At 43.1% G+C, this 27600-nt stretch overlaps 1 protein-coding gene across 2 annotated transcripts in view; it reads right to left on the bottom strand.

Moving 5' to 3' along the window:
• Positions 1–3087: 3087 nt before the first annotated feature.
• The window catches only part of LOC308128373 (NACHT, LRR and PYD domains-containing protein 12-like), a 281629-nt gene continuing 257116 nt past the window's right edge, over positions 3088–27600 (bottom strand). Inside the window, exons 12-15 of one of the 2 annotated variants that reach the window (XM_080494073.1) lie at positions 8792–8974; positions 4082–4264; positions 3613–3786; positions 3088–3308 (exon numbers count right to left, since the gene is read on the bottom strand). In XM_080494073.1, the coding sequence (XP_080350199.1) occupies positions 3242–3308; positions 3613–3786; positions 4082–4264; positions 8792–8974 (607 nt within the window). In that variant the 3' untranslated portion in view covers positions 3088–3241. The remainder of the gene's footprint in view (positions 3309–3612; positions 3787–4081; positions 4265–8791; positions 8975–27600) is intronic. The other variant, XM_080494074.1, reaches the window with a different exon arrangement.

Here is a 27600-nt window from a genome sequence, read left to right as displayed (position 1 = left end):
AGGATGAAAAAATATCTTAACATTGTTTTCTGACTTTTTATCAAAATCCATGCAATTTGTCATGAGTGGAACTAAAACTCTTCTGTAGTAACAAGTTGGTCTGAGTTTCTTAAAGAAACAAACATATTCAATGTTTTTACAGTTTGGATGTGATATTATCAGATAGTTCCGTCAATTCTTAAAATAAAAGAAGTGACCCCCACAAGTAGGTCAAGAAGCTTATGTTCTCTACTGCATGAATTTATTGATTTTTATGTATGTATGTATGTATGTATGTGTGTATGTATGTATGTACAGTGAAGAAAAAATAAGTATTAGAAGAGCCTGCTATTTTGCAAGTTCTCCCACTTAGAACTCATGGAGGGTCTGACATGTTCATGGGAGGAGCATGTCCACTGTATGAGAGATAACCTAAAAAGAAAAATCCAGAAATCACAATCTATGATTTTTTAACAATTTATTGGTGTGATACAGCTGAAAATAAGTATTTGAACACCTGCCTATCAGCTAGAATTCTGACCCTCAAAGACCTGTTAGTCCGCCTTTAAAAGTCCTCCTCCACTCCACTGGATTATCCTGAATCAGATGCACCTGTGTGAGGTCGTTAGCTGCATAAAGACACCTGTCCACCCCATCCAATCAGTAAGACCCAAACATTCAGCATGGCTGAGAGCAAAGAGCTGTCCAAAGACACCAGAGACAAAACTGTACAACTCCACAAGGCTGGAAAGGGCTACGGAGAAATTGCAAAGCAGCTTGGTGAAAAAAGGTCCACTGTTGGAACCAGCATTAGAAAATGGAAGAAGCTAAACATGACGGACAGTCTCAATCGGAGTGGAGCCCCATGCAAGATATCACCTGGTGGGGTCTCAGTGAGGCTAAGAAAGGTGAGGAATCAGCACAGGACTACACGGCAGGACTTGGTCAATGACCTGAAAAGAGCTGGGACCTCTGTTTCCATGGCCACTGTTGGTAATACACTAAGACGTCATGGTTTGAAATCATGCATGGCACGGAAGGTTCCCCTGCTTAAACCAGCACATGTTAAGGCCCGTCTTAAATCCAATTGAAAATCTTTGGAGGGAGCTGAAAGTCCGTGTTACTCAGCGACAGCCCAGAAACCTGACTGATCTAGAGAAGATCTGTGTGGAGGAGTGGGCCAACATCCCTCCTGCAGTCTGTGCAAACCTGCTGAAGAACTACAGGGAACGTTTGACCTCTGTAACTGCAAACAAAGGCTACTCTACCAAATATTAACCTTGGTGTTCAAATACTTATTTTCAGCTGGATCACACCAATAAATTGTTAAAAAATCATAGATTGTGATTTCTGGATTTTTCTTTTTAGGTTATCTCTCATACAGTGGACATGCTCCTACCATGAACATTTCAGACCCTCCATGATTTCTAAGTGGGAGAACTTGCAAAATAGCAGGGTGTTCAAATACTTATTTTCTTCACTGTATATTTACAACATTGTCCATTTTAACCAAATGTCTGTATCATGAAATAATATAAATGACCTTTTACTTTAAATTACAATTAAACTGTGATCTTGAAATCACAGTACACTAAGCATGGCTTTTACTGCTCATCAACGTTCCTGGTACTTCCATCTGATTACAACAGTTACTTCTGATTTACCACACCTTGTCTTTTAGTTCTTTCAAAGTAAAAGCATAACCACTATACTACCATTACAACATAAAAAAACTTACTCATGAACCATTGTAAAAAAAAATAACTTAATATCCAGGTAATTTACAAAGTCTATTTTCTGACATATTTGTATCGCTGCTAATCTCTTGTTGGTCATGCTGAGGTGATACAGTGGAGCATTTTCACTCTTTCTCTTCTTTATTCATTCAGATTGTCTGATTCTGATCAAAGTAAAGATCAAAGTTAAACAGCAAACACTATGTACAAAGTGTGTGTGTGTGTGTGTGTGTGTGTGTGTGTGTGTGTGTGTGTGTGTGTGTGTGTGTGTGTGTGTGTGTGTGTGTGTGTGTGTGTGTGTGTGTGTGTGTGTGTGTGTGTGTGTGTGTGTGTGTGCGGCGGTGGATTAGTGAAGGAGGGGGAGAGAGAGAAGGGAGTTAAAAAGTTCTGGGCCGGTCCACGTGAGTTAACACGCGGCTCCTTGTGTCTCCGTACGAAGTCCTGCGTCTGGATGGACGTGAATCCGTCTTGGAGACGGTGTGTCTTCACAGGTCGGACTTTTATACCGGTGCATCATGGTCCGGCTCCCTGCTGTGCTCACCATGGCCTTGGCCAATCAGAGTGGGGTTGGCTTCAGAGTTTCCGGGGCATTTTCTACGGCTGTGGGTGGAGTTGGTGGATCCCCCTGGTGGTGAGGTGCAGGGATGCAGCTTCCAGGGAGGGGTGGCCGTGGACCCCCTGGTGGGGGTCACATGACCAACGGTGAACTTTTCCAGTGGCGACCAAATGTTCCTTTGTCCTGAGGGGGTGAGCCATGGAGGCCAAGCCCAACACAATGAACCAACACATAAAGAGGAGGAGGAGGAGGAGGAGGAGGAAGAGGAGGAGCAGGAGGAGGAGGAGGAGAAGGAGGAGGAGGAGAAAGAAGAATAGGAGGAGGAGGAGGAAGAGGGGGAGGAGGATAAGGAGGAGGACGAAGAGGAAGAGCAGGCCGAGGAGGAGGAGGATGAGGAAGAGGAAGAGGAGGAGGAAGAGGAGGAGGAGAAGCAGTCCGAGGAGGAGGAGCAGGCCGAGGAGGAGGAGTAGGAAGAGGAAGAGGAGGAGCAGCAAGAGGAGAAGCAGGCCGAGGAGGAGGAGGAGAAGGAAGAGGAGCAGGAAGAGGAGGAGGAGGAGGAGGAGGCAAAGGAGGAGGACGAAGAGGAAGAGCAGGCCGAGGAGGAGGAGGAGGAGGAGGAGGAGGAGGAGGAGGAGGAAGAGGAAGAGGAAGAGGAAGAGGAAAAGGAAGAGGACGAGGGAGAGGAAGGGGAGGAGGAGGAGGAAGAGGAAGAGGAGGAGGAAGAGGAGGAGGAAGAGGAGGAGAAGGAGGAGTAGGAAGAGGAGGAGGAGGAGCAGTCCGAGGAGGAGCAGTCCGAGGAGGAGAAGCAGGCCGAGTAGGAGGAGGAGGAGGAAGAGCAGGAGCAGGATGAAGAGGAAGAGGAAGAGGAAGAGGTTTAGTCCACACAGTGATGGTTCTGCGTCACATCCAGAAGAACCCTGGTTCAATGCTGGACTCTCACAGCGTCCTCTCTGCTCTCCTCAGTGGATCTTCAGGACATATAGTGTCTCCGACCTGACATGTGCATCAGCCAGAAATCCTCAGAGCCCACCCCCCTCCTGCAGAGAGATGAGAGAGATGAGAGGTGATGAGGAGAGTCTCTGTGGAGCAGCCAGGACTTCAGTCCTGTCCACAGCAGCAGCTCAGAGCTCATGAAGGACCACCACTGTCAGACCAACACAACAAGCCTGAGGCTCCTCTGATTGGCTGACTGTGTCCTCTGCTGTCCAATCCTGAAGCTGCTCAGCGTTCTCCTCTCACAGCCTCACAGAGCAGTCAAACTCTGGATCTTTGTTCTCACACTAACTGTGTTTAGTAGAAACCTGCTGGAAGCAGCATGGACTCACTCCAACATCTACTGACCTGAGAGTCTGCAGGCTGCAGTCTGGACTCTGCTGAAGATCAACCAGCTGCTGCACATCTGGATCCTCAAGGTGGTTGTATTCCAGGTAGAGCTCCTTCAGGTGGGAGGGGTTGGACTTCAGAGCTGAGGCCACAGAAGAACAGCTGATCTCTGACAACCTGCAGAGCCTCAACCTGAATAAAGAGAGAAAGAAGCAGAATGAATGAGGAGAACCAATCAGATGTGTTGATGGAGAAATGAGCAGCTCCACATTACTGTGTCCTGATCAAGGAGCTGTTCTGTTGTTGTGGATCTTCATCACACTCATCCTCCACATGTCAGCACAACATTGCCACTCCTCCTCATGTCCACACACATCAGTAACAAGCTGCTGAGCTCAGTCCATCTCTCACTGCAGGATCAGAGTCTCACATCACAGCTGCTCACAAACATTTCTCCTTCTACAACAGTAACAGACAGTCAACTGACCCCAGAGTCTCCAGACTACAGAGTGGACTCTCCAGAAAACCACACAGCTGCTCAACTCCTGAATCCTGCAGCTGGTTCTCACTCAGGTCCAGATGTTTCAGATGTTTCAGGAGGGAGGGGTTGGACTTCAGAGCTGAGGCCACAGAAGAACAGCTGATCTCTGACATCCTGCAGCCCCTCAACCTGAATAAAGAGAGAAAGAAGTGAGATTAGAGGACAAAGTTTGATGTTGAAGTCATTGAGACTGAAGAAGGTTCAGACTGGAAGAGTTTAGAAATGTAAAGTCCAAACAGCTGAAGCCACCAGGAGGAGAAGAGTCTCATCAACATGCTGATCACTAACATGCTGCAGAGCTCAGTCCATCTCTGTCCTCCAACATCTGGATCACAACACACACACACACACACACACACACACACACACACACACACACACACACACACACACACACACACACACACACACACACACACACACACACACACACACACACACACACACAAGTATTCCGATATTGTTTTATTTCTTTTCTAAAAGTTATAAAACTTCCATACTGAACTTCAAATCCTTCAACATTTGTTTCCTGAATATTTTCTAACTTTGTTGTATATTTGAGTGGAGCTGTTGGTAGAATTAAGGGTTAAACGTCAGTCTGTCATACAAATATGGACAAAACATGATATTCAGCAGCGTGCATGGACATTCTGGGCCACAGGTGCTCAGTGTAAAATAAGGAACCATGTGCAGCGTGTGGTTCCACCTGTTGTGTTATTATAGTAGTGTGAGATTAAAAAAACAACCTTACAGCCACATGTTGTAAGTAAATGTAAATTTATTTCAATATTGGCAGATTTTTAAACCCCCCCCCCCCCCAAAATGGCAGTGTCTTGAAACAGTCCTAACTTTAGTAAACAGAAAAGTCTTGAGTGGAACCTTAAAAGTAGAGACTGTTTCAGTATCCCTACCTGAAACTGGGATCTGGTTCCACATGAGAGGAACCTGAAAGCTGAAAGCTCTGCCTCCATTCTACTTTTAGAAAAGCTAGGAACCTCCAGTAAGCCAGCACTCTGAGAACCAAGAGTTCTTCTGGGGAGATCTGGGACCAGCAGTTCTTTAAGATCTGATGGAACCTGGTTGTTCAGAGCGTTCTAAGTTAGAAGGAGGATTTTAAATTCTCTTCTAGATTGAACAGGGAGCCAATGAAGCGAGGTTAGTATTGGAGTGAGGGGATCTCTGGTGCTGGTTCTTGTCACGACTCTGGCTGCAGCATTTTGAACCAGTTGAAGACTTTTGAAGCAGTTATTGTTTCACCATGATAATAGGGAGTTACAATAGTTACTCTGGAAGTAACTAATGATGGATTACTTTTTCAGCATCACTCTGAGTCAGCATGTTTCTAATGTTGGAAATATTACGGAGGTGAAAAAAGGCCGTCCTGCAGATTGTTTAATGTGGAGTTGAAGGATAAATCCTGGTCTAAAAGAACTCCCAGGTTCCTCACAGTGGTACTGGAGGACAAAGTAATACCATCTAGAGTACTAGATCTTTAGATCATTTCTCTCTCACATGTTTTGGACCAAATATAATAATTTCAGTTTTATCAGAGTTCAGGAGCAGGAAATTACGGCTCATCCAACCTTTATGTCTTCAAGACAAACTTCTAGTTCAGAACGTTGGTTATTATGGTCTGGTTCCATAGATAAATACATTTGTGTGTCATCTGCATAACAATGGAAGTTCATCGAGTGTTTTTTAATTCTATTCCCTTCAGGAAGCATGTACAAGGTGAAAAGTATAGGATTAGGTGTGATTTTAGTGTGATTGTGAAAAAACAGCTGCAGTGAATCCACTTAAAAATGACCCAGTAGAACCTGGGGTTCCCCGGCTAGTTCAGTAGGTAGAACATGAGACTCGCACTCTCAAGGTAGAGGGTTCATGTCTCACACCGGGCGTCACCTTCCTGTGGGCTCACCACCTCCAGGAAGGTTCTTACTGGGTGTGATGTGATCTGGGTGACAGTGATCAGACTGACACCCCCGTGACCTGGAAACGGATAGATGGATGGATGGATGGATGGATGGATGGAGAACCTGGGGTCATGTAGGAATGGACAGGACAGGAATGTGCTGCAGTTTGCTGAAAACCATTAGATTTTCATTTTAAAGAAATGTTCTGCCTGTTCAGTAATATAGTGTATTGTGTGATTTAAGTGTGTAATTGTGAACAATGTTGATGTTGTCGATGGTCACGTCAATATGGGACACAGACAGCACAGTGCACTATTCTTTTTTCTTTTAAATGAACATAAGCTGCTCCCACCAAACCTAAAAACAAAAATACATTTGTACATATACAGTTTAGGCCACCCTTGTCTATAAGTACAGAGGCCCGCGTTGTACCAGAGCATGCATTTTACTGTGGGATTGTGGGGTTTTGTGTTTGTTGTGTTTTTTAAGAAAAACTAGTTTTAAAATTCCCCTCCCCCGACAGAGGGAGGGGAAGTGAGTGAGAGAAAGAGAGAGAGCGATGTGGGGGGCAGGGCAAGTGAAGTACTGCAGCAATACGCAGACACTGAGGGTTTTGTCTCTGTTGATAGTATTTGCTGGTTATGATTCTGAGGAGAGGAGATTTTCCTCTGAGGAGGATGTTGCTCGGCCACTGAGCGCAGCAGCCAGAGTTACGTGATGCACCTGAACGCATCACCCCTGTATCGTCAGCATGAAGATCGTTTATCTGTAAAAATCCATAAATGAGCATCATTGTTGAAGCCGCTGGGTTTAAAGTGTGTGAAACAAGTAGGGGCTTATAGTCCAGAAATTACAGAAAGTTCTGGTACGTGCCTCACGTTAGAAAAACTTCTTGTATGCTGAGGGGTAAAATTTAAAAGTTCTGGTACTGTATACTGGTGAATACCAGCCCACTTAAAGCACTGTTTTAAACTCTAAATGTATTTTTGGGATCTTGTACAGTAAAGTGTGAATATTTCATTCCAAACCCTTCAACATTTGTTTCCTGAATATTTTATAACTTTGGTTTTACATCTGAGCGAAGCCGTTTGGAAAATACAGGGTTAAACATAGAAATATACAACATAGAACCTAGCACAACGTGTGAATGTTCCTGGTGATGTTTTAATGTGTTCTGTTATTTTCATTGGTTCCTGTTGCTGTCTGTTGTTGTGATTGGTTAGACTGAAGAAAAGGATTAATGCTGTGCACCTGCAGACCACAGAGACCTAGTCTGAGTATTAACAGTGAAACAATAGATCAGTTCTATTGTAGATGGACTTTATCACCCTGGAAGTCAGAGCAAGAGGCAGAAGAGCTGATTTGGACTTTTGATAAGTTTCACTGGAAGATTGTTGAATTAGGAGATTAAAGGACGTCTGAAGTCTCTGGTAGCACGAGGAGGACGCATGCTGAGGGACGACTGCACCTGAACGTCTCACCTGGACCTCATTTATTCTTCTTTTCTCCTTTTGACATCCTGAGGATTTATGTTTTCTCTTCAGGACCTCCACACTAACCTGTGTGTGTGTGTGTGTGTGTGTGTGTGTGTGTGTGTGTGTGTGTGTGTGTGTGTGTGTGTGTGTGTGTGTGTGTGTGTGTGTGTGTGTGTGTGTGTGTGTGTGTGTGTGTGTGTGTGTGTGTGTGTGTGCGTGCGTGCGTGCGTGCGTGTGTGGACCATTGACTGTAGGTAATGTAAATTGAAGTGATTGTTGTTGCCTTGTGGAGAAAAGGTGGAGGTTAGTAGAAAGTTCAAATGTTTCAGGTTTGAGTTTTTCATTATTTGAGGTGTTTGTTTGGTTGTTTAGTTTGGTATAAAGTTCTTTCTAAAAATAGTTGTTGAACTCCATAGTTCATTTAAAAAAGCCTTTAGTTTGTAGTGTGTGTTTTACTGTAAATAAATATGTGTTTGCTCTATAAACAAAACCATATTTGTCTGGGTCTGGTCCTTTATGTAACTGTGTGAATATTTCTCATGGGTTTATCAGAAGGCTCATTTGAGTGTCACCCCCTACTGGTAAACCTTGGTGGTCTCTACCTGCTAAGGAACTCGACCACCCCAGCCTTTAAGTCAAAGCTCCTCTAATTCAATTCAGAGCAATAATACTTTAGAGAGCGAGGCTGCTCCAGGAGCTGAAATGAGCAGCTGATCATATTTAGAAGAGCCTGATCAGACTGATCCTTGTTGTCCAGCTCTTCTTCTTAAGAAGGTTGGAGCCCCGAGGAAGTGAAAGAAGAAGGAGCTTCTTATTGTCACTGATGTGATCTTTGTTCTTTTGGAGCTGAATTGATGTGACAGCAAACAGAAGCAGTGTCCAGTGGGAGGACAAGTCAACAGCCAAGGTTACTGGACATCAAGCCAACAAGTCCAGAGTTTGAGAGTGAGGGAGAGTTTGGAGCTCCAGCTGGGAGATCAGTGACTCTTCATCCAGGAGAGATCAGCCTGCTTTGAAAGCTGAAGCTCAACATGGAGCGTGTCAGAGGTTGACGGAGAATTCTCCACTGCAGCACCTTGCTTCTTCTACCAAGCTTTGAAATGTGGAGCTCCACACGGCTCTGCCACAGTCACAGGACTAAAGCCCAGAGAAGAAGTCTCAGTTTCTCATGGAGATCCTCAGTGTGGATCATCTCATATCAGCCTGATGTCTGACCTTTAGTGTCAACACAACTTTCACTGCACACAAACTCAAACATGGAGTCTGACCTCAGAGTCTCCAGACTACAGAGTGGACTCTCCAGAAAACCACACAGCTGCTCAACTCCTGAATCCTGCAGCTGGTTCCTACTCAGGTCCAGATGTTTCAGATGTTTCAGGAGGGAGGGGTTGGACTTCAGAGCTGAGGCCACAGAAGAACAGCTGATCTCTGACAACCTGCAGAACTCCAACCTGAATAAAGAGAGAAAGCAGCAGATTGAATGAGGAGAACCAATCAGATGTGTTGATGGAGAAATGAGCAGCTCCACATTACTGTGTCCTGATCAATGAGCTGTTCTGTTGTTGTGGATCTTCATCACACTCATCCTCCACATGTCAGCACAACATTGCCACTCCTTCTCATGTCCACACACATCAGTAACAAGCTGCTGAGCTCAGTCCATCTCTCACTGCAGGATCAGAGTCTCACATCACAGCTGCTCACAAACCTGTTTCAGGAGGGAGGGGTTGGACTTCAGAGCTGAGGCCACACAAGAACAGCTGATCTCTGACAAACTGCAGCCCCTCAACCTGAATAAAGAGAGAAAGTTTGGAAAGACAAAGGTTCCAGATGTGTGTCAGTAGTTTGGAGATAAACTCAATCACCCTCTTTACTGTTTTCATCTCCATTTAGTCTCAATCTGAAGATTTGGTTTTACGTTTGATAATAATTTCTATGATTTCTTCCTTACTAATGAAATGTCTCTGGGTCTTTCTCTTTACACTCTTTAATAGATTCCATGTGTCTTTAATAGGATTCTGCTTTTCTTAGATTTCACCACTTTTATTTTTGTAGATATATGAAAATTGTCACAGTAGTAGTTGAAGTATTTTTATATTTCACATATTTATTTTGTCCCCCCGCTAGCTCACTTGGTAGAGCATGAGACTCACAATCTCAGGGTAGTGGGTTCGTGTCCTGCACCACCTTCCTGTGGGCTCACCACCTGCAGGAAGGTTCTTAATCAGGTGCTATGTGATCTGGGTGCTCAGTGCTCAAACTGTCACCCATGTCACCAACCTGGAAATGGATAAGTGGAAGAAAATGGATGGACATATTTATTTGCCACTTCTTTAGTTTTGTGTTTTATAGATTCTCTGTATCATGTATTTTTCTTTTTGACAGAATCTTTAAATCCTTCTTTGATCAATAGAAGATCTTTGTTATTGTTTTCTTTGTTTAACATTTCTTCCTAATTCTGCATTTCTTACAGCTTTATTCACATTGTTGTCTAGATATTCTGATTCCCAGTCACTTGTAATAAATAGCTCTTTTCCACCAGCTCCTACTCAGCCTTACTCCACTTGACCCTACTGGCCTTGCCTCTACTCCACTCAGCCTCACTTGTTTTCCATTACAATAGAACGACCACGGCGTGGGCGGAGTCATCGGAGCTTTCCCCATCATGCACAAGTAATCACCCCGATGTGATGCTTCACTGTCCGGTGTTTCGGTTTCACTGGTGCTCCTGTTAACTGGTGACTTCTGCCACAAGCTGTTAGTAGCTACTGATGTTAAAATAAGAAAAACAAACCAGACGATACTTTAAATTCTAATGGAGATGTAGTTAAACAGCGTTCACCAGGACAGCTGCGGACTTTGGTCCTTTTTTGTTTTTTATTGTGTTCAGGTTAAAAAAATGGCGGATGAATGAGCAGCCTGCCGTCTTCTCGTCTTCGCTCGCTTGGAACCTGAGTGTACTACGGTCTACCATGAAAGTACCTGGTAGCAGGGACCATCATGTAGTGGAAAAGTGTCAAAAGTGAGTAGAGTCAAGTGGAGTAAGGCTGAGGAGGTGGAGCAGCACCTTAACCTATTTAAGGTGCCGCTCTGGTGAGGACAGGTAACTTGTTTAGAACGTATTCAGGAGCAACACTGATCAGGTCCAATCAGCAGTTTTTCCTTTGGACATGTCAAAGTATTTATTTGAGATCCACAGTCCAATTGTTGATTCCTGTCCTCAATGACTCGCCCAATACTGAGTTCCTCTACCACAATAAATGTTTCCTCCTACTGCCACTCTCCCTGGCCCGGTTCACAAACTGTGTCTGCACACCTGGCATCGATTAGGTGGAGGCTTTAGAACCTCCACCTTGCCCTAGCTCCACATAGTGGGCAAACATACATTCTAAACCCAAATGGCCAGTCAATAGGAGGGCACACACAAACCGAAACAAACAAACCCATATGAAACCTTAAAGAGGTGGAACAGATTAGACATTCAGATGAAACAATCAGCAAATAAAAGTCAAATTAAGAAAACGTACAAGGGCTTATTAGTCAATGATATCAGTGATTTCATGTCTGTTTGTTTTCTTACTATTTCCAATAAAAACCACAGAAAGATTAAAACAGACAACAGATGGATATCATTACAAATGAGTCAGAAGAGAGGAATCCCTGGATAAACTAGTTATTGAGGTACAATCGGATGACTGGGAACTCATTTATAAAGGAAAAGACGCCCTGTCACTATGAGTGTACAATCAAACAATACAAGAGAAAGTGAAATATGGATCTGGACTCTGGGAGCAGTGGGCGGAGCTGAGGTTGCACCGTGAGAGAGAGAGAGAGAGAGAGTGGACCAAGATAGAGACTGAGGCTGAGACTGAGTATTACACTCGGACTCGGATTTGGAGCGGAGTGGATTAGTCTGGAGGCCCAGGCACATGACCACCTCAGCTTCCACTCAGAGCCCAGACCAGCTGTTCAGATTTGGACACTTGGAGCTGAGAAGGGGGAGGCTCCATGATTCCTGTTAATGCATATTTTATTTCCCTTTGACACTGAAGGCAACACACTCACTAGTCACCAGTCCATAGATGAAAACACAAAATCATATGTGTACACAGAAAGTCCAGTTAAGATGGAGACGGGTTGTGAATGACACAGATGCTACTGGTACAGTATGAGAGTCTGACTGCTTTCAAAAGGTCCAGTGATCATACAAGCGTATCAGTCACTCTCATACTTTCTCATGGTTCTATTGACAATGAGAAGCAACAACACAACACTACTGCTTGGACATGTTTGCTGGATCACATCATGGATGATGGATGATGGATGATGGATGATGGATGGATGGATGGATGGATGGATGGATGGATGGATGGATGGATGGATGGATGGATGGATGGATGGATGGATGGATGTAATATACAGACATGACTTATGTTCACTCTGGAGGTGAGGGCTGATGTTCCCTTCCACAGGGAGAAGCTGCTGGTAGCTCACTCTCTATGTTCCTCTGGAGGTGAGGGGGGAACTCCTGTTCTCACTTTCATTGTCACTTTAATTTGAAAAAAACATATATTCTATTTTCACCAAGATGTTAGTGAGTTAGTTTTACCAGTAAATGGCTGCTCCATCCTCACTTCTCCTATAACCAGGCCCAAACACACACACACACACACACAAACAACAGCCGGGCCTCCTGGGGGTCGTTTGGAGGGTCATCATTTATTTACACATGTTATAGATAATATCAAAGTAAGTGGTGTATTAGTCAATGATATCAGTGATTTCATGTCTGTTTGTTTTAGTTTTTTTTACTATTTACAATAAAAACCACAGAAACATTAAAACAGACAACAGATATATGTCAACACAAATGAGTCAAAATAGAGCAGTCCCTGGAAAAACTAGTTATTGAGGTACAATCAGATGACTGGGAACTCATTTATAAATACGAGAGAAAGTGAAATATAAAGATGTTTAATGGATGACAAAGGGCTTAAAAAATGCATTCAAGCAGAAGAATACATGACATAGAGAATCCAATAAATGATGAACGAAGGAGATGGAAAATAAATACAAGAAATGTAAAACAAAGTTCACTCATATGATGAGAAAATGTAAGAAGAATTCTTTTAAGAAAGTACCAGAAAACAATACAGACCATGTCAGCAGTACATAGAAGGTTCTACATAGTATCATTCAACAGGCTTCCAGTAAGGATACTGTTATTGAAAACAGACACACTTCACAAACTACAGACCCACAATTCTCCCAAATCTTAGAAAAACTCTTCAACGACATACTAGATACATTCAGAGAAATGAAATCTAATTCATTAAATCTAGGTCAAACCAAAATCATGATATTTGGAAAATATGAAATAAATAAACAGGTAAAGGTTCAAGTAGAGAGTGTAAATAGAGAAAAGGTGATTGAAGACAAATTTCTAGAAAAATGTAAGGATGAGTACGAGCACATTACAACTCTACAAAGCTGATTTCCTTTGATCTGAGCGTCTCCATGGCTCCAGTGCTGATCTCCTATCAGATCAAAGGAGATCAGTGCCTTTTTGCCATGGAGATGCTCAGATCCAAGATTTCCTCCGGCTTTGATCTCCGTTGATCTCCATCCGGTGCCTCTCCCATCCACTTTGTGATGAAAGGCTCATTATTGTTCTTTTTCACAACCTTGGTGATGACGTCATCATTAGATTCAGGTATGCTGAAGCAGGCAGAGAACTAAAACATGCAGGACACCAGCACTCTCTGACCCAGTTTGGACACCCTGTCGTAGACCATCAAGAGACAGCTTAGTTTTATCCTACTGATGACGTGTTGCTGCAATAGTCATCTTGCTCAGTTTCAAGTTTTTTCCCACAGACACCAGAGCACTCTGTAACAGGATTTGACAGATAGTGACGGGGCGTGGCCAGCAGGGGGCAGCAGCGAGGCTGACTTGCTCTTTGACCGTGTGACTGTGGTGACCAAATCCAGGGGGCGTATTACATTGGTTATTGATGTAGCTTAAAGAGGTGGAACAGATTAAACATTCAGATGAAACAATCAGCAAATAAAAGTCAAATGAAGAAAACGTACAAGGGCTTATTAGTCAATGATATCAGTGATTTCATGTCTGTTTGTTTTTTTACTATTTCCAATAAAAACCACAGAAAGATTAAAGCAGACAACAGATGGATATCATTACAAATGAGTCAGAAGAGAGGAATCCTTGGATAAACTAGTTATTGAGGTACAATCGGATGACTGGGAACTCATTTATAAAGGAAAGGACGCCCTGTCACTATGAGTGTACAATCAAACAATACAAGACAAAGTGAAATATGGATCTGGACTCTGGGAGCAGTGGGCGGAGCTGAGGTTGCACCGTGAGAGAGAGAGAGAGTGTGAGAGAGTGTGAGAGAGTGTGAGAGAGCGTGAGAGAGCGCGTGAGTTTTACACTCGGACATGGCGTGGATTAGACTGGAGGCCCAGGCACATGACCACCTCAGCTTCCACTCAGAGCCCAGACCAGCTGTTCAGATTTGGACACTTGGAGCTGAGAAATGGTGAATTGGTGAAGTGGTTTATTGAACCAGATGATGAAGTGGTAAGATGGTGAAATGATCAATTGAACCAGATGGTGAAGTGGTGAATTGAGGCTAGATTCATCTCATACCGTGAATGTCATCACATATCAGACTTATTGATCCAGGTAATCATAAAGAGCCGAGCTGCAGTGTTCTAGATGTTTCTTTATTGAGCGATGATCATCCGTCAGACTTTCGTCTCCAAATATCGGTGAGCTCTGGTGATGATCTCATGGTGTCACTCTCCTCTGACCTCCATTATGTCACTCTCCTCTGGTCTCCATGATGTCACTCTCCTCTGACCTCCATGATGTCACTCTCCTCCATGATGTCACTCTCCTCTGACCGCCATGATGTCACTCTCCTCTGACCTCCATGATGTCACTCTCCTCCATGATGTCACTCTCCTCTGACCTCCATGATGTCACTCTCCTCTGACCTCCACCTTCAGATCAGACTCTTCTCCCACACATGATGGACCCAGACAGGACAACAAACCAATGTTGCAGCAACATGGTTGCCTGTCGTTAAAGCAATAACCAATCAGACCCGGCGCTCCACCACACAGACAGCAATGAAAACAAGGCTCTTTAAGGAAAAGGCCAGACAGCCAGCATCGATGACAAGCTGAGCCTCTGTCATCACTAATAACTTACTGATGAGGTTTTCATCCAGTGATGGGTAGTTTGAATCCCATCCAGAAGACATGACATCAAGAATGTCTCTAATCCAGTAAAACATCCATTGTAGCCAACATGAAGTGTCCAGAGTCCAAAGTGTCCAAATTAAAAGCCTCCAACAGTTTGAACATCCAGTCTCCAAGGTATTTCTGAACTATGTACAGTAACGTGGCCTCATATTTTATAGCACCATCTTCCTCTCCTCCATCCTCACAAACCTTTCAGCCACCTCCTTCTTATCAAGCACAACGTCTCTCTATGGAGAGCAAAGTGAGCTTTGAAAGTCTGGCCTCCTTCATGCCCAGAGAGAGTTTGGAATTCATTTCAGGCTGAAACTGCGTTCTGCATTTGCACTAGTGACTGACTGGTATGTCCTTTCCATATGGCTGCAGATGATGAAGGGCAGAACAGCTTCTGTGGTGTTGAGCTTGATTTCTAGTTCACTACACATGGCAGAGAAAGAAAGAAATCCATCCCAGACCTGCTCAGCTGTATTCTGGCTCTTATATTGGTAGAATAATTACACATTACACTCTAGAACCATTACACTCCTATGATAATAATCTTTGTGCCTCCATTTTGTCTCTTGCTGCCGACTCGTATCGTCTCCATAATAGAGGACAGATGCTGCAAAGTTTTATTTTTAAGTTGAGAGGCTTTTTTTTGTGTTTTTCATCAAACCCCCGTCCACTTTGAATGGGAAGATTTTCATTTTTTTTTTCAGAAACAATGAGCCAAATCTTAACAAAAGTCACACTATTCCTGAATGTTCTGAATGTTTTGATGTGCTTTTTGAATCTGTGCACCCAAGCTAACATGCTAACATGTTTTCTTTTGGAAATGCCAATATGTATGTCAGCTAATGTGTGCTATGTGACGATGTTTCAATAAAGTATTAGTGAAAGTGAAAAAATATCAGAAAATAATAGTAACAATGAAAAAGTATCAATAACATACCAACTAGAGCTACACTCGATAGAGCGCAGTTCTTCACCAAAGCCACATTTGTTTAAAGACCCAAGTTAGCAACACGAGCATGATATCTATGAGCTCATCTAAATGCTAACTAGGCAGACTAAGTTGCTATAACACTGAGCAGGGAGCATCTCAATGGCAACAGACACTGATCTCCTTTGTTCTCCTTTGATCTCCATGAGGTGCCTCTCTCATCTGCTGAATTGAATCCACAGGTGGTAATGAGACATTGATGGACTCTGTCGCTCTCTGACTATACAACTAAAAACACCTGTGAGCTACAAGCTTTAAATACTGGAGTTTCACAGCAGGAGGTAATAACTCAAGGTTTGTTTTGTCCAGAAGTATCAAATCATTTCTATTAGTTTAGGTTGCTTCAAGGAAGCCCGACTGGTGGACAGAATGACAACATTGCTTGATTCAAATGTTTGTCATTGACATAGTTTGAAAGCTGTATGTCGTCACAAGAGCTTTTTAAAAGTTGTGCTGAGTGGTTCAGGCCATGTACTTGAAATCCATTGGGTTCAAATCCTGCCGACAACACTTCCCAACAAGGAGTGACAGTCACATTGTCACGTTGTCCACACCTCACCCTGTGAGGACCTTACATCTGACCAAGTTCTTCCAAAGCTTCTTCAACTTGTGGATAAAGAAAGAGAAGCAAGTTTTATTGTGAAGGAGAAGTTTCACTAAACCTCAGCAGGGATTTTCTCTTCCCACTAAGAAAACAAGGCCTGATGACAAGTAGAAGACCAAACTCTCTTTGTTTCAATTTGCTTATTTAAACTCCAAGTTGAGATCACAACACAGAGGTTGAAGAACAGTGAGCTGAAAGAAAACCTCAGGAGACGAGGAACCTCAAAGGATTGAGCTCAGAGAAATGTTTCAGCCAGTTGAAGCTCACATTGTGTTGAACTTGTCTATTTCTCAGCAGGTGTTGCTTGATTGTGTTTCCTCTCAAACAGCAGCTCCTTCTCTCCTCTGAAGAATCAATCCAAGTGCTATTGTTTCTTTAGAAATGAGGCTTTCTGCAATATCAGCTGTTCTTGTGATGATGTCATGGTTCTGAAAGAGTTCTGCTTCTGGTCCTGTATCCGCAGTAATGAGTTCCGTCAGTTCACACAGCGTGTCAATACTCAGCTAAACGCTGGGCGCTCACGGCAGGGGGCCAATGAGTTCCGTCACTTCAAAGACATTCTAACAAGAAGAGTGGCGACGTTCACCAGGAGCCTTGGTCAACTCCTCTACAACAACATGTCAGCGGAGATCAAGCCTCAGAAAGCATCACAAACACCTGCTGAGCCTTCCACAACACAACTGCTTTCACAGACACGCCATGGTTTGCTTGCTGACACTGAAGACAAGCTGTGGCGTTTCCGTGGACTCATGCAGTGGTGGTTGAGCACTCAGACTCTCAGCCACAGTAATGCTGTGCTGCTGCTTTTCCAGCTCCAAGCACAGTTTGACACAGTGGCTCCTCCTGCTCAGGCCGTCCATCACACAGAGGAGGAAACAGAGCAGGAGGAAGCTTCCAGAGCCTGTCTTGAAGAGGTGCTGCACAAGCTGATGTCACCCAGCTTTAAAGCAGCCAACCAGATCTGGAGTCAACTTCCTCTCCAGAAAACCCTGAACTGGCTGCTGCAAGACGTCTGGCCTCAAGTCCAGGCTGCAGCTTGTTCTGTCCCACCTCAACATGTTGAAAAGACGGACAAGCACATTTTCAAGGTGTCCTGCAAACAGTGGGACTCTAGAGACACAGTCATGATAGCGATGGTGTTCCAGGAGAAAGACGTTTCACAATGTGTCTCCTCTTCTCTGATTCCCAGCGTCACTTCCCAAAACAGACCCAACATCTTCAGGAGGCTCTTTTCTGCTCTGACAAAGGTCATCTGCTGGGCCTGATAATGAGAACTACTCATCACTTGTCCTAAATCATTATATATACAAGTTCTTAGTATTCTGGTGAATGTTGACCACAGCAGAGGAGCACCAGTTAAGTCTGGTTCCACTGAGATTTGAACTCAGATCACTGGATTCAAAGTCCAGAGTGCTAACCATTACACCATGGAACCACAGAGAGCAGGTCAGCATGGTGCATTCATGGACATCTAGTCAATGAAAACACTTCAACTACAGACGCTGCAACATTTTTCAGAGCTTTTTTAAGTTTGTCTGTAAATTGTGAATACACAGATACTTTGAAACGTACATGGTGATTTAATTTAATTGCACCTTATTTCTTTTTATTTCTTTGCAGCAGCCCATTGGTTGTCAGAATAGTTGATTATTTATTTGCTTTCAGGAGGATTTTGCAGTAAAAACATTGAAGATTTAAACTTGGATCTTCAGAGTTTCTTTGACCTCAACTCCCTCCTTCATTTCAACTCAAGTCACTGGACTCATTCATCCTTTACACCACGAGTCTCCTCATCAATGTTACTCAGGAACTGTAATCTTTTTTTGATACTTTATTTTTATTACTGAAAGTATTAATAAACTGAGAGAAAGAATCAATAAACTACTAATAAATAATAATTTTGTCCAAGATCAAAGTCAAGAAGGATCAAAGTCAAGAAAGGAATTTTGTCACTTTGATATTTTCCAAACCCCCGGTAGAGCATGAGATTTGCACTCTCAAGGTAGTGGGATCATGTCCCACCTTTCTGTGGGCTCACCACCTGCATGAAAGGTTCTTAATTGGTGAGATGTGATCTGGGTGACAGTGCTCAGACTGCCACCCCCGTGACCAGGAAATGGCTAAGTGGGAGAAGATGGATGGATGCTGTTTTCCATTCTTTTATGACATCACTATGACATCACCAAACAGAGTTAGCCGTTGGAACCATCAGGGTGCCTGGAAATCTTGAATACACAGACACTGAAACTTACATGGTGATTTCATTAAAATGCAACTTCTTTACAGCAACCCACTGATTGTCAGAATAGTTGATTGTTCTTTTGTTCTCTGGAGGATTTTGCAGTAAAAACACTGAAGATTGAAACTTGGATCACTTGCAGGTTGCAGGTCCCTGTGTCTGGTTCTTCTTCTGGTGATCCCTGAGGGTTCCTGGTTCTTCTCGCTCAGTTGGTAGAGCATGAGACTCGCAATCTCAAGGCAGTGGATTCATGTCCCACGTTGGGCGCCACCTTCCTGTGGGCTCACTACCTGAAGGAAAGGTTCTTAATCGGTGCAATGTGACCTGGGTGACAGTGCCAACCCGGGGATGGATGGATCTTGCTTTGAAAGGCAAATTGTAGACTTCCTGTTGGATTAAGTCAGGGGTGTCATTGCATGATGTTCATGTGAGCTTTAGTTTCATCTCTCTATGACTTTCCTACAGGCCATGAGACCCAATTTAAATTTCTGCTGATAATCCTATTTTCAAAATCAAATTGAGGACTTCCTGTTGGACTTAGGTCAGGGGTGTCAGAGTGTGATTTTTAGGTCTTGATGAGACGAACTGATGAGTTTTGTTTTGATCTCTCTACAACATTCCTAGAGAGCTCACACCATGGCTGTGGTGATTGTAGGTGGCGCTAGAGAGCACACTTTGGCACTTTGTGGGTTAATTGTTTACATTTTCTTATAGACTGCACCAGTCCTGATGAGTGTTCCAAATTTGGTTTGCAAGTTTATGTCAAATTTGGGTTCAATGTGGTCAGGAGAAGAAAGAAAGAAAGAAACACTCCAGATGCAATAGGGTCCTCGCCTCCAGGCAGCTTCCCTTCTGGGCTCGGTCCCTAAAAAAAAGGTGCGTAGAACCCGGTGTCCAGTGATGAGGTCCTAGAAAGGGAACCACAAATGGACTCCAGAGTCTTACTGTGTAACTTTTATGTTCACATTGACAACAGCTGGAATGGCTGGAAGGGGCTGTTTCCAATCTGAACCTCATGGTTTTCAAGAACAAAACTAAAAGGTTTTACCCTCCCTGTCGGGGAATTGAACCCCCTGTCTCCCACGTGACAGGTGGGGATACTCTCCACTATACTAACGAGGAGATGTGAGTTAAACCACTGTGTAAGTCTCTCAGGGGCGGAGCCAAACTCTGTACATACGCTTGCGTAACCACAGCGGAGTGTCACTCAAACTGTGGGGGAGGGGCTTACGGATCAGTTGGATCACATGACCTCTCTTGGTGGGAAGGGGCTGTGTAAACATTTGGTGGTTCACAGGTAGAATTCTTGCCTGTTGTGTGGGAGGTCCGTGTTCAAATCCAGGTCAATGCAGCAGGTGGTTTCCAAACCCTACTTTGTGAAGAGTTGACATAAGTATCATACTGCATGCTTTTTTTATTTTATCTTACTGGTAAACGTATTACTCTTCATTGTTATTATTCTGTGTTCTTTTTAAAAAAAAAAAAGGGCTCTGTTGTTTGCTTTTTATATCTTTAAGTGTTTCTGAATAAATCAAAAAAAACTATGAAAAAAATGTCTCATACAAAGCAGATGGGAGAGGCACCTCATGGAGATCAAAAGCGATCAAAGCAGGATAAAATCCTTCATCTGAACATCTCCATGGCAACAGCCGATGATCTCCTTCAATCTGATATGATCTCAGCACTGGAGCCTTGGTGACGCAGAGATCAAAGGAGATCAGCTTTATTCAACCTTCAGCATTCACACTTGCATTTTCTTCTGGAAATACAAACATCTAGTAATTATTATTATCATAACAGGTCTCTGGTATCTGGAGGAATCAGACCATTCAAGGCTTTAAAAACAAGCAGTAGCATTTAAAATCTCTTCTAAAACTGACAGGCAGCCAGTGAAAGGAAGAAGGGATTGGTGAAATGTGGTCCCTCCTCCTGGTGCCTGTTAAAAAGCTGGTAGCAGCATTCTGCTCCAGCTGCAGTCTTTGAACATTGAGCCTCCTGATGCCAGAATAAAGGGAGTTACAGTAATCCAGCCTGGACCAGATGAAGGCATGTATTACTTTCTCCAGGTCTGCTGGGGAGAGGAATGACCTGGCCTTGACTAGTCGTCTCAGCTGAGCAAAGCAGGATTGGACTACCTTGGTCACCTGAGAGTCAAAGGACAGGTCGGACTCTAACACCACACCTAAATCGTGGGCTTCTTTTCAAACATTGCTCAATGAGCTACCAAGACTAGAGCAAAGGTTTTTAAAACCACCAGAACCGGGTCCATTGAGGGCGATCAAAATGATTTCAGGTTTTAAACCGTTCAGCTGTAAAAAGTTTTTGGACTTCGGTTCTTTACTTTTGTGAGGCAGGACAGGATAGAGGCAGAGTCCGTAGAGCAAGGCTTTATAGGGAAGTTCAGTTGTGTGTCGTCTTCATAAAAATGAAAGTTAACATTAAGGCCACCCAAAACAGAGCCTTGAGCAACCTTGTTGGCCGGATTTGAACCTACACAGGGAGACCCCAATGGAGTTCTAGTCCATCACCTTAACCTCTCGGCCACAACAACATCCTTCAGAAAGTTTTGCATCAGGATTAACCCACTTTATTGTCTTTTGAGGAGACCAGGGTTCAATTCCTCAAAGGGCAGTGTAAGGTTCTCTGTGTGTGGTTCCTGATAACCCTCAGGTTCAGATCAGAAACGTCCTTTCAGGACAGACGTTCTTCCCAATCACTCCCTCTCAGGTCACAAAGTGTTTGCCAAGGTGAGTGTCCATGTGACTCGTGACTGTTCAGCCCCGTTTCCACTGTACAAAATGTGTCTGTACAGTTCAGTACTTCAGTACTTCAGTACTCACCTCAGTTCACTCAGTTTGCTCATGTTGTAGATGTTATCTGGTGACGTAGAAGCTACGTCCACTTCAGTGCAAAAGTGAAGAGACGCAACATGACAATGAAAAAAGGTGTAAAGAATGTTGACTTCAGCTCCTCTCAGGATCTGAGCTTTGTCCATTGAGTTGGCAGATTTTCATGTTTCTCTTACTATTGACAGTTTGACTCTTATTTTCCAGCAGGAGACAAAAAGTGTCCGGTCACAGTTTGGTTCAGTTTCACTCAGTGACAGTGAGAATCACTCAAACTGTGGGGGAAGGGTTCATGGAGCACTGAAGGTGGAACGCTTCACATTTCCTGGCTGGAATGAGCTGGAGTTTAAGCATTGGTGGTTCAGTGGTAGAATTCTCTCCTACCACTCAGGAGGGTTCGATTCCCGGCCAATAGATGCAATAGATCTTTTCTTCACCCTCCTCCTGTGTGAGCTTTCACAACCCAGTCTCATGTTAACGGGTCGGTTTGGACCCCATTCACATCACAAGGTTCCAAGTGACAACAACTTGTCTGTTGAAGAAAAGTGTTACTTTTACACCACAGCAGCAGAAACACTGACAACAATGGAGTTTCTACAATGTGAGCCAGCCACAGTGAGCAGTGGTCGTCTCATGTGTAGGATATTACAGTGAACCTTCCATAACCACAGAACAAGTAGCCTGGCTAGCTCAGTCGGTAGAGCATGAGACTCTTAATCTCAGGGTCGTGGGTTCGAGCCTCATGGTGGGTGGAGCTCTGTTTTCAGACAGTGGTGTCCTCAAGGACAGAACACTTGGGATCTGAAGGTTGCAGGTAAAAGTCCTACAATTGAGAGGTCACCACTGTCGGTCCAGAGCATGATCTTTGACCCCCATCAGCTCCTTAGGATCTTCACCGTGATTCACGCTTCATACCATATCACTTTGTTCTTCATTTTAATTTGAAAAAAAAAAATAAAATGCTCTTTCACTATTCCCACTTGGGTGTGAGAGATCTGTGTCATCAGCCATGGCTGAATGTCATTGACCTCTCCTTTTTTCCCACTCTGCTTAACTTTTTAACCTTTATCTGACCAGGTTTGAGCTCATTATTGGTAAAATCTATGGCGCTGTCTATGGTGCTGAAGTAGCGCAAATTGTGCCACACAACTCAATGTAATCCACACTCTCTCTGTTCTGCCTTCTGTCTCAGTTTCCATTATTATTCTCTTATTGTCAGCGGTCAAATTCAGGTCAGATCCAGATCAGGGGCCTCATTTATAAAACGTAGTGTAGGATTCCTACTAGAAATGTACGTGCACCCAAAAGCTGAAAATGGCATGCGCCCAAATAAATTTGAATCAATAAAACCGTGCGTACGCACATCTGCACGCACTTTTCTTTTATAAATCACAATCCACCTGGAAGGTGGTGCAGCTCATATCCCCGCCCTCAACACGCCCACTTTCTACCAGAAATGATCAATGCAAAGGGCCTCGTCAATATTTTTGCATCTCATTCAGCCTGTTAATCGCCGGCATTTGACGCTAAATCCTGACAGAAGAGACAAAGAAAAATTATTTTACGGAGAGAGAAAAAGTGATGGAGGAGGTGGAGGTCAGGAAATGATATTATTTGGTGTCACAGTAGTGGAATCACTAATAAATGGAATAAGAAAAACAACGATCGGCAGCACGTCGTCACCGCTGGAAATAGTGTGAGAGTCACAGAGAGAACAGTGACTGTAAAGGTGAAGAAGAAGAATCTGATGTGAAGGTGGAGGCCAGAGGAGAGTGACATCATGGAGGAGAGTGACATCATGGAGGCCAGGGGAGAGTGACATCATGGAGGACAGAGGGGAGTGACATCATGGGGTCATAGGAGAGTGACATCATGGGGTCAGAGGAGAGTGACATCATGGAGGTCAGAGGAGAGTGACATCATGGAGGTCAGAGGAGAGTGACATCATGGGGTCAGAGGAGAGTGACATCATGGAGGAGAGTGACATCATGGAGGCCAGAGGAGAGTGACATCATGGAGGTCAGAGGAGAGTGACATCATGGGGTCAGCACCAGAGCTCACCCCTAGACACCAAAACAGCCTCCATGGTTGTGAGGGTCAGCGTGTGTCAGAGTGTCGGAGAGACATTTTGGTGGAGACACAGCGGACCGATAAAGTTCAGTTTCATCTGTTTTTAAATGTATAAATTAAATATATGAACAGGGACTCTAAAAAGGCTCAGTGGACTTTATGTTTTATCCTCAGTCACTCTACAGGTGGAGGCGGAGGGTGGAGGAGGTCATCTGTCTCTAGCAGCAGTGCGTCCCGAGCGGATGACCGCACCGCGAGCAGCTTTTATCAGGATTTACAGCCATAAAGTAGAAATATACTAAACTGTATCACATATCACATATGTATAATAATAATACAATAAGCAATATAAAACCTATAATTTCTTTATTTCACACATTGGTAAATCATCTCAATTGCAGTTTATTTTTTGCATGAGACTTTCCCAGAGACTCACTTTAGTTGTTCCCGTGTACATACAGTTTAGTATATTTGTACCTTCTGGCTGTAAATCCTAATAAAAGCAGCTGGAACAGAGCAGACGTCCCCAGAGCCTACAGACAGACAGACAGTCAGTCAGTGTCCTCCAGACACTGCAGCTTTACTCACAGCTGTCTCCGCACTATTTGTGTGCTTACTCTGAAATTAAACTGATTGTTACTCACTTTGTCACGATTAATAATCAATCAGTTCTATCCTCTGAATCATTTGAAGATGGAAGTTTGACATATGAACATGGTGCTGCTGATTCAGTATCAACGTTCCACTAAAGAACCATGTAGAACACTGCAGCTTGGCTCTTCATGATTACGTGGATCTGTAAGTCTGATATTTGAAGATAATAAACGTTTCAGATGAATCTGGCTTCAATTCTCCACCTCACCATCAGCGCTGCAGGTTCCCCGTCTCCAAGATGTGTGTGTGCAAGGTTCAAAGTTTGCTTACCGGTACGCACGTTCTCATGCAAAGTTTATTTTTTAATCACAAACTTTGCCTGGGACGTGGGGTACGCATCTTTCAGGACCTGTTTTGTGCTTCAGCCAGCTTTATAGATGAGCCCCAAATCTGTAATGTGATTAGTAAACAGGTGAAAATGTTCCACTGCATCACCTCAGCATGACCAACAGGAGATTAGCAAGGATACAAATATGTCAGAAAATAGACTTTGTAAATGACCTGGATATTAAGTTCTTTGTTACAATGGTTCATGAGTGTTTATTTCTTTTTTTTTAAGTAAGACCAACGAGCCGGTGTGAGATGAGCTGAGTGAGGAAACCAAGCGGGCCAAGGAGCTGTGTGCTTGTTACAGTCTCTTCTGGAGGCGTCGGTTCAAATCCCACTTCTACCAGCAGAGTCTGGTTCAGGACATTTCTCGTTTCCAAAAACCTTTAATCTCTGGATTGAGTTGCTGCTTGTAGTCAAATGTTTTCACATGACCCTGTTAACCTCTTATGGAGTTAGTTTAGTGTAGTGGTTATCACGTTTGCTTCAGATGCAAAAGGTCCCCTGTTTGAAACCGGGTGGAAACATAAAGAAAGGTTTTTGAAATTCATCAACACAGTTTCCAACATATCAGGAGCTTAATGGACGAAGACGTCTTGTTACATAAGCAAATATAACAACCCAAAGCATTTTAACTGGCAGTGGTGGGATTTGAACCCACACCTCCTGAAACACTGGAGCCTAAATCCAGCACTGCCTGCAGCAGCTGGAATCAAGTGTTTATCCACTATTGAGGTGAAAACTGTCCGTGGCTGAGCGACGTCACAATGGTGGTCTTTAGTTGGAAAGGAGCCAAAACCACTGTCAGCAAGCATTGCTGCTGAGCACTCAGTCAGAACCAGTCCAGTCACAGTATTGATGTGCAGCAAGTGTTGGATCCTTCAATCAGACATCAGCATCTCCTCGTTAGTATAGTGGTGAGTATCCCCGCCTGTCACGTGGGAGACCGGGGTTCAATTCCCCGACGGGGAGTGAGAGGCTTTTAGTTTAGTCATGGAGAACCATTGGGTTCAAATCAGGAACAGACTTTCTACCAACCACCTCCTTCCAGATTATCCTGCCTTGGCAGACATGAGAGAGGAAAGGTCTGCGCCTCCTGCTGCATGCCTCCTCCTGCGCCTCTTCCCACACCTCCTTCTGCACCTCCTCCTACACACATCCTGGACCTCATCATGCGCCTCCTCCTGCACACACTTTAATTTGAAAATAACTCCTATTTTCTTTTTGATAGTCACATTAATTTGAAAAAAACCCTCATATTTTCCTTTTGATAGTCACTTTAATTTAAAAATAAACTCCTATTCTCACTTTGATAGTCACTTTAATTTGAAAAGAAAAATCATATTTTCCATTTGATAGTCACTTTAATTTGAAAAAAACCCTCATATTTTCCCTTTGATAGTCAATTTAATTTGAAAAAAAAAACTCCTATTCTCACTTTGATAGTCACTTTAATTTGAAAAGAAAACTTATATTTTCCATTTGATAATCACTTTAATTTGAAAAAAACCCTCATATTTTCCCTTTGATAGTAAATTTAATTTGAAAAAAACTCCTATTTTCTTTTTGATAGTCACTTTAATTTGAAAGAAAGTCCTATTCTCATTTTGATAGTCACTTTAATTTGAAAAAAAACCCCTCATATTTTCCCTTTGATAGTCACTTTAATTTGAAAAAAACTCCTATTTTCTTTTTGATAGTCACTTTAATTTGAAAAAAAAAAACCCTCATATTTTCCCTTTGATAATCACTTTAATTTGAAAAAAACCCTCCTATTCTAACTTTGATAATCACTTTAATTTGAAAAAAATATCCTATTCTCAGTTTGATAGTCACTTTAATTTTAAAAGAAAACTCATATTTTCGATTGATAGTCACTTTAATTTGAAAAAAAACCCCTCATATTTTCCCTTTGATAGACATTTTAATTTAAAAATAACTCCTATTTTCTTTTTGATAGTGACTTTATTTTAAAAATAAACTCCTATTCTCACTTTGATAGTCACTTTAATTTGAAAGAAACTCCTATTCTCACTTTGATAGTCACTTTAACTTGAAATAAAAACCCTCATAGTTTCCCTTTGATAGTCACTTTAATTTGAAGAAAACAATACAAGAGAAAGTGGAATATGGATCTGGACTCTGGGAGCAGTGGGCGGAGCTGAGGTTGCACCGTGAGAGAGAGAGAGCGAGAGAGAGCGAGAGTGCACCAAGAGAGAGACTGAGACTGAGACTGAGTTTTACACTCGGACTTGGACTCTGTTGTTTTTCACAATACACACAATAGTGTTTCTTGTCCCACTTTCTCCTTTTGAGCATTTTTTAACCGTGACATGCGGCCTACCCTCATCATCATCATCTTCGTTCCTGTTCCAATCTTCAGAGTTTCTGTTTTCATCAGAGTCGATGTCTCCCTTAGTTTTCTGTTGAACATTGAGCATTTTTTGTGAATCAGTTTTATTTCTCTTGTGAGATTTTTCCGATTCTTGAAGTTTTGGGTTTGTTCCTTTCAATGTTGGAACCATGTCATCATCTGAGGCCTCAGAAGACAATGGGACATAATCACTGTCCTCACCATGACTGCTTTCTGAAGAAATATCTTCTGATATGCAATCCTCCTGAAATGATACCAAAATATGATGTTTGTCAGATGTTCAATTCAATTCAACTTTATTAATATAACTCAGGGGGGTCCAAACTGGGTCCTGGAGGGCCGGCGTCCTGCAGGTTTAGCTCTCTCCCAGTTGTAACACACCTGATTGCGATGAAGGGCTCCTTATTGGGCTTTTTCACAACCTTGGTGATGACATCATCATTAGATTCAGGTAAGCTGAAGCAGGGAGGAACTAGAACCTGCAGGACACCGGCTCTCCAGGACCGGAGCTGGACCCCCCTGATATAACTAGTTAAGTAGGATGATTCAGTCACATTTGTGGTCTTTGCTGTTGCATTTTGAGTTTTTACTGTTGTATTGTGGCTTTTCCTGTTGAATTGTGATGTTGGCCCTTCTGGGACACCGTGAATTTATTAAATAAACTCTATGTCCATTATTTTGGTATGATCCAC

The sequence above is a fragment of the Lipophrys pholis genome, assembly GCF_963383615.2.
Source record: "Lipophrys pholis genome assembly, contig: SCAFFOLD_24, whole genome shotgun sequence".
NCBI classification, from domain to species: Eukaryota; Metazoa; Chordata; class Actinopteri; order Blenniiformes; family Blenniidae; genus Lipophrys; species Lipophrys pholis.
The sequence above is the reverse complement of the archived record's forward strand: the minus strand, read 5'-3'. Positions and strand labels throughout refer to the sequence as shown.